The 8,166-nt window shown below is 40.8% G+C and overlaps 1 protein-coding gene across 1 annotated transcript in view; it reads right to left on the bottom strand.

Annotated features, from left to right (window-relative positions):
- LOC111958060 (transmembrane protein 132D) overlaps positions 1-7,142 on the bottom strand; it is a 66,057-nt gene extending 58,915 nt beyond the window's left edge. Inside the window, exon 1 of the mRNA XM_023979243.2 lies at positions 6,609-7,142. Coding sequence (XP_023835011.1) covers positions 6,609-6,681 — 73 coding nt within the window. The 5' untranslated portion in view covers positions 6,682-7,142. The remainder of the gene's footprint in view (positions 1-6,608) is intronic.
- Positions 7,143-8,166: the final 1,024 nt, after the last annotated feature.

Genomic DNA, 8,166 nt, shown 5'->3' with positions numbered 1-8,166 from the left:
GAGAGTGAGAGTGAGAGTGAGAGTGAGAGTGAGAGTGAGAGTGAGAGTGAGAGTGAGAGTGAGAGTGAGAGTGAGAGTGAGAGTGAGAGTGAGAGAGAGAGAGAGAGAGTGAGAGAGAGAGAGAGAGCAAAGCACCAACTGCCTGGTATGAGCTCATTACCGGATATTATCTCAAAACTGCCAGTTAATAAACTGTCTGTTCAAAAATAATGAAACCAAGTCTATTATCCTCTTAAGGGTAGGCCTATAGCTTGCATTGCAGAATAAAGTCAGATGCTTGTTCATGAAAAATGGGCACATTTTCGGTTCTGCCAAGAGGACAACCTCATTGAAAGACTAGCCTATGAGCCCTGCAATGTAATGTGATTCTATTCATCATGAACTATGTCAAACTAAGAATACACAATGCATGCATCACATACCCCAGTGACAAGTCAACTATTTGTAGATATCATCAACAATGTCCCTCTTGACAACTATTCTTGATCCCATAACTGTCATAAACTTGTGCTTACCACAGAGTTGACTAAGATTACAGACATAATGATCTGCATCTGTAGAGACACATGTTTTAGTTCCATTTGTCAAATTATGACAAAAGAGAACGGCACATCTGTCAATGGATTGTTGATGGCTTTTTTCCTGAGGAGGAGGAGTGTCACGCCCTGATCTGTTTCACCGGTCTTTGTGATTGTTTCCATCCCCCTCTTCACCATTATCCCCTGTGTATTTATACCTGTGTTCTCTGTTTGTCTGTTGCCAGTTCGTCTTGTTTGTCAAGTTTACCAGCGTCTGTCCTGTCAGCGCCGGTCTTTTCCCAGGCTCTGTTTTTCTCGTCCTCCTGGTTTTTGACCCTTGCCTGTCCTGACCCTGAACCCGCCAGCCTGACCACTCTGCCTGCCCCTGAGCCTGCCTGCCTGCCGTCCTGTACCTTTGCTTCTGTTGCTGTAATAAACATTGTTACTTTGACACGGTCTGCATCTGGGTCTTACCTTATCCTGATAAGGAGGGCTTGGAGCTTTTCGTAAATTTAACTTGGTCTTGTCCCTCATGGTCTGTGGCGTGTGACATCATCCCTCCTTCGCCTGCTTTTATCGCTGAGCAGCCATCGTACTGAGGCTGTGGACTCGTTGGAAAGCTTTACAAAGTCAGGGAAACATAACGGAGCCATGTCTACGTAGCGACAACCCAAAGAGAAACACAAATTGATTTATTTTCTTCTCTCACACAGACGTGTCTCAATCTTTTTCTGTAGGAGAAGGCTGGGTCTGGGGCCTGGGCTTGGGCTGTCTCCACCAGTGGCTACTGGCAGATGTGCTGTTTAATACCAGAGCTGGCAACATCTCCCACCGCTGTGAATAAGCACTCACTGGGCCTTTTCTGCTTCTGCATCTTTGCAGGAGGGAGATGTGCTGCAACTGTTCTTCTTCCCATAGGGTGGAGCACAATTGGCCCAGTGTCATGAGGGTTTGGCCAGGGTAGGCCGTCATTGTAAATAAGAATTTGTTCTTAACTGACTTGCCTAGTTAAATAAAACATTTGAAACATGAAAGAGCCTTCTCCAAATTGTTGCCACAAAGTTGGAAGCACAGAATCTTCTAGAATGTCATTGTATGCGGTGGCATTAAGATTTCCATTCACTGGAACTAAGGGGCCTGGCCCAAACCAAGAAAAACAGTCCAGACCATTATTCCTCCTCCACCAAACTTTACATTTTGCACTATGCATTCGAGCAGGTAGCATTCTCCTGGCATCCACCAAACCCATATTCGTCCGTAAGACTGCCAGACGGTGAAGTGTGATTCATCACTCCAGAGAATGCATTTCTACTGCTCCAGAAACCAATGGCGATGAGCTTTACACCACTCCAGCCAACGCTTGGCATTGCGCATGGTGATCTTAGGCTTGTGTGCGGCAACTCAGCCATGGAAACCCATTTCATGAAGCTCCCGACGAAAAGTTATTGTGCTGACGTTGCTTCCAGACGCAGTTTGGAACTCGGTAGTGAGTGTTCCAACCGAGGACAGACGTTTTTTACGCTCTACGCGCTTCTGCACTCGTCGGTCCCGTTCTGTGAGTTTGTGTGGCTTACCACTTCGTGGCTGAGCCATTGTTGCTCCTAGACGTTTCCAGTTCACAATAACAGCACTTACAGTTGACCGGGGAAGCTCTAACAGGGCAGAAATTGGAAAGGTGGCATCCTATGACGGTGCCACGTTGAAAGTCACTGAGCACTTCATTCTACTGCCAATGTTTGACTATGGAGATTGCATGGCTGTGTGCTCGATTTTACAGTATACACCTGTCAGCAACGGGTGTGGCTGAAATAGACGAATCCACTAATTTGAAGTGGTGTCCACATACTTCTGTATATATAGTGTATATGCTGTGCCTATACTGTACATCCATCCTCACTACCCATTATGAAAGCATTGCATCCAGCTGATAAACACAATGCCAAATCCCTCCACCAGCTGTTTCAGCACAGAGCTGCGCCAATCACTCAACTTGGAGACTGAGACCTTTCACTTTTCTTTTTCCCTGTCCACCTAAACAATATCTATTCTGGCCTACAGAAAAGCACTTCTCTAATGTCTCCATTGACATAGTTGTTTTCGTTCTTACAAGGATCAACTGCTTTGCTCTTCAAATGCAAAAGGAAAAACAATGCACAACTGAATCCATATACCGAGTGCAAAATGATATGCTGTTAATCAAATCTATTTTCCAAATTCTCTAGTTGATTCCAAATGAAAATATCTGTGAATAGGTTAGATTTGTACAGTGGGTGTCTATCTTTAGGGAATAAGCACTTGCATTAAGCAATAGTAATAACAATTTAAATATAATATATTAGATATGTAAAAGCAGAGAGAGAGAGATTTTCAGAACTGATGAAGTAAGACTAAGGCAACCTTTAAACATAATGTGTCTCTTTTCTCAGAATAAGTCACTACTTGAATGCTAGGAACAGGGAGCCCGACAGGACTACATAGGGCCCTATGTTCTAATGTTGGGGGTAAAAACAGTACCACAGTACCATTAGCATCACTGGACACAGTGAAACATATAAGGTTGATTAAAAAAAAGTGAGGAGACTAAGGCAAAAGCTAATTAATGACATGGCTATAAGTGTCTTTAGGTCTGCTTGGCATTGTTCCCAGTAGAGGTAAAGCTGTCAGCTGATCAATTTCTGGACAGCACAGTACTGCTCAGTCATGAGTACAAGCTATCTTTACTTACAGTACTGTGCTATTACAGTAGGCTATTGGTTGTTACTAGGAAACAAAACATTACCCATGCTGTCATTGTATGCTATTGTCAGCATTATATTGAGACCAACTAGCATACAATACATTGTCTCTTTTAATACAGAATTATCTATCACGCTCTGACAAGCTATTCAATTTGAGTTTGTCTTGATGGAACCCACTGATTTGGGTTGACCACACACTAAAACAAACCTGGCCTATGATGCATGGCGTTTGAATGACCAGTAACAGTTTGCCTGTTCCTTTTCTTCTGCAATAATATCATGTTTGTATGCAGATAAGTGTCCCCCATGCATTCTAATGTGCTAAAATACAATTCAGTAATTTAGCAGACACTCTTATCCAAAGCGACTTACAGTAGCAATTATGGTTAAGTGCCATGCTCAAGAGCACAAACAGGTTTTTCACCTAGTCAGTTTGGGGATTTGAACCAGCAACCTTTCAGTTACTGGTCCAACACTCTTAACCGCTAGGCTACCTGCCATTTCCATATATGCAGAACAGCCTGTAAGTGATCTGATTTCCAACGACTTGACGGAGCCATGACACAGATATCTCACTTATTCCACATGAAGTGGTGAAGAGAGCCTGTGTTTAGGTCAAGATGTTGTTTACTTCCATAATGGCAGTGTCCTCTCCCCAGGGGAAAGGTCAGGCATGACCTAAGCATTTCAGGGACAAAGCTCTCCTAATAGAAATGGTGGTTTACTCTTGAAAAGACCCTATGTCCCTGCAACTGCTACATAAACATACAAACGAGATAGAGCACTGATCAGATTTGTACAGAAAGGGAGGGGAGGGAGGGAGGGAGATGCTTAGGCCTGTGTGGGATTGGTAGAGATTGCTATATCCAATGAGACTCTTAAAGCTGCTTTTAAAAATCTGTTTTATCAGGATTTCTCCCTTTTTATTATCTCTTTATCCAGTCTGTTTATTATAATTCAGGAGGGCCACATCGCCTGGAAATAGCAGTCTTTGAGGCAGTTAAAAGCTTTTTAGCAAATGCCTTTGTGATGTGGAATATTGCTGGGTTTGTAATTAAAGTCCACAGGGTCTTGTCCATTTCAATACTGAGGTGATGTGAATGAGCACAATGATGAGTTCTGGACTAGCTCTGCTGGACACTGTCACTAAACTTGGGGAATGAAAGCAATATAAATGTTTCATGTGTGTCCATTTCATGAGTGGAACTTGCTAAATAGTTAATCAAATAGCTACCTGGACTATCTGCATTGCCTCTCCCTTGCACTAACTCGTTTGAATTATCACATATGCTGCTACTGCTTATTATCTATCCTGTTGCCTCATCACTTTACCCCTACCTATATATGTACATATACACCTCAATTACCTCGTAACCCCTGCACATTGACTCTGTACTGGTACCCCATATATATAGCCACGGTATCTTTACTCATTGTGTCTTTATTTCTCATGTTATTGTCCCATTATTATTCAATTGTTTTCTCTGCATTGTTAGGAAGGGCAATAAGTAAGAATTTCACTGTTAGTCTACACCTGTTGTTTATGAAGCATGTGACAAATAACATTTTATATGATTTAAAGTGCATAAACTGGTGATACTCCAATGTAACAGAGGTACCGGTACACAGTACATCCTACACATACTATAGGGCTCTATTTTAACAAACCTAACATAATGGTAAATCTTAAGCCCTAATTAACACAATAGTAAATCTTAGCGCTACTTAACGCAATAGTAAATCTTAGTGCTGGTGGTAAAGGTTCAGGGGTGTGTCAGGCTTCAACAGAGAAGCAATTGGCTTCAACATGAAAATATTCGGCTACACACATAGCATTCACATTTCGAAAATGCACTGCATGTTAGAGCCATGGACAATTGGACATTGGCCAAACATTATAATAAGATTAGCTTACAGTACCATCGCCTGATATGGCCTGTTAGTGACTTTGGACTTTGCCACGTGAAAGATAAACAAATGAACAGGCAAATAAATAGCCTAAACTACAAGAGGATTCAGCACCAAGGCCAGGGATCGGAATTCCCGCGATTTTACTGTTGGGTGCTACATATCAACACAGAAGATGCATTTTTGTTATGATAAAAGGAAAAACAATAAGCAGTCTATTGTTATAAGTTTATGTTCCTAAAAAGCCTTCCTACAGTCACTGACACCTTTCATTCAATGTGCATCACAGATAAGCCTAATGAGTCCAAACTTTGCACAGAAGCTGCATGGACAAATAATTACGTCCAACATAAAGAAAAAACGAGAATGTCTGTTGACTGTTTTGCTGTTAATTATATTTTAATAAAACATTGGTTATATGCTACTGATTAGGCTATTGTGCTCCTCTGCTGGCAAAATCCATGGCATAACCAATTGCATTACTGCTAAAACCAGTTTAAATATCACGAGTAGCGCTGCGTGAAATTGGCACATTGGCGCATGTTTTTAAGGACACATCTTTCCAACCTAGCGCTATTGAGTTTATATAAAACAGGCAAATTACCGACCCTGGCGACACCGTTGGAAAATAGCAGAGTGCTGGCAAGTCGAAATTGCCAGAGCATGTATTTGGCGCCGCCATAACGCCAGACAGAAATAGAGGTTTGCAAAAAACTAAATTCACATCAGCAATGTTACATCAGCACAAATCAATAAGATCAACCACAAATTAAAAAAAACTTTGTTTACCATGCTCTTTGGAGTAGGCCTAATTAGGCTAAAGTGGACCTCTTTGGCCTAATGTATTTTGGTAGGCCATTTGACTGATGGCTTGGTCAGTGTGTATGTCAATTGTAGACATACAAGTATGGTATATAATTTCAAAGGAAACTATAAGTTAAATACATTTTGAACCACACGGGTAACAGTGGCTATTTCAGCGTTTCTCAAACTCGGTCCAGGGGACCCAAAGGGGTGCACGTTTTGGTATTTGCCATAGCACTACACAGCTGATTCAAATAATCAACTCATCATCAAGCTTTGATATTTTGAGTCAGCTGGGTAGTGTTGAGGCAAAAACCAAGACGTGAACGCCTTGGGGTCCCCAGGACCGAGTTTGGGAAATGCTGGTCTAGGTTGTGTCATCAACATCTCGATCGTAATTATATTATAAAGAGACAAAACAAACATTATTAAAAGGCTACTAGTTTGATATTATTTTATAGGAAATAAACTAGAATACACGTCTAGACTATTCGAACAACACCATAAAGAGTCTATAACTACATTTAGGCTATACCAATCAAAAACATCCATGGAATAGAGCAAAATATAATCTAAATTAATATAGGTATATGCAGAAAATCACTCAGGCTAGTTTTCACTTACAATAAAAGGCACATACCTTGGGTGACAACTGTGACGATCGTCGCTAGGAATATCTGTAATAACCTCCAGATATGAGAGTAAATGCTCATTTTGGCTGTCACTTTATTCCATGTAACTTCCAGTCTCGGAGTTTCGTGAGTTTCAACAACCCAAGAAGAGTAGCTTGACTAGTGTAGGCTACAAAATAGCACCTGTAAGAATACAGCCTTGTCTTGTGCACTGCGTGCGTCACATAAACTATACATTGAGCTATCAGAAACTGTCTCGATGGTGGAAAGGTTTTGCTTAACGAACTTGGAGACGTCCCGTCCCGTTGATCAGATTGCGATCAGCCAAGTTTCGATGTGCTTTTATTTTTTATTTTATCCCTTATACCGCCATACCGAATACGATTATTTTATACAGCAACTCCATCTGATTCATTTTGAAGTCCTTGCATCAGCTCTCAGACATTTACCCAACTTTGACCATCGTTGGGACTGACTGCGCTGAAATGTTCCATGTGTGTTCACAGATCACCGACTGCCTTGTGCGCAACCCCTTTGGGGCACTAAAGTCATCATCTGTCACTACTCAATCCGGCCAGAGCACGTCTCGTCCAGTAAATTAAGCAGGAGACCATGACGATTTCATGTGATTCTAAATCTAGCGTAAGAAAGAGATGATAAGAGGATGGTGTAAACAAACAGCCACTACTGTACATGCTGCTAATTATAGTGATTAGTTGGCTATAGTTTGTGTTATTCCAGAACATACATAACTTATTTGAGGCTCTCACAATGTACATGGGGCATTTTAAAAGTGTTTGTACCCATTAATTTAAAGATGCTCACGAATGTAACTTTTCTCCAGTTATTGTGGCTCATGCAATGGAATGTATTTTTTGTAATGTCAGTTGAGTTGAATCAAATCACAGCACATATTGATGGTTACTCTTCCTGCTTTTACTTTTGCTTTGCTCTATGGGTACACTCGCACTTGCTCTATGCCATCAATGACCACATTGACATGAACACCAATATCCTGTTATTATTCTGGATACTCAATTATTCTGTTTGAGTTGACACATATAAACATCATATCCAGTTTACAATAACCCTAAAAGATTGTATCCCGGATATAAGAAACCCAGATCAGATGCCTGGGTTATGGTGATCTAAAACAGGATATGTAAATATCTTATCTTATTTACAGTCTGTGCAAGCTCAGTTTCGCATATCATGGGTGTTGTGTGATTATGTTTGGTCCAGTGCAAAATGTCTGAATGTCATCAGTTTAACCGATTTTAAGGAAATTAAAAGCTGAGAAAACATGTTTATGATAACACTTCAATTCGTCTTGGGTGCATATGTTGTGTGGTTGAAATACTGGCTGCTTGCTTAAAAGTGTAAAAGATAACACATAACACAAGCATTGAATTTTGACAAGAGATGCTGAAAGAAAGAAATCATATTTCTCCACTCCTGTTCCCGAAACAAAATTGACATGTGTTGTATAATTTCACTGCAAGAAACATATCCACATTTCAGTTACTATTCCTATTAACCCATATTAATTTAAATTTGGAATATTCT

This window comes from Salvelinus sp. IW2-2015, linkage group LG33 (genome assembly GCF_002910315.2).
Source record: "Salvelinus sp. IW2-2015 linkage group LG33, ASM291031v2, whole genome shotgun sequence".
NCBI lineage: Eukaryota > Metazoa > Chordata > Actinopteri > Salmoniformes > Salmonidae > Salvelinus > Salvelinus sp. IW2-2015.
Note: the sequence above shows the minus strand (reverse complement) of the source record. Positions and strands in the feature narration are given on the sequence as shown.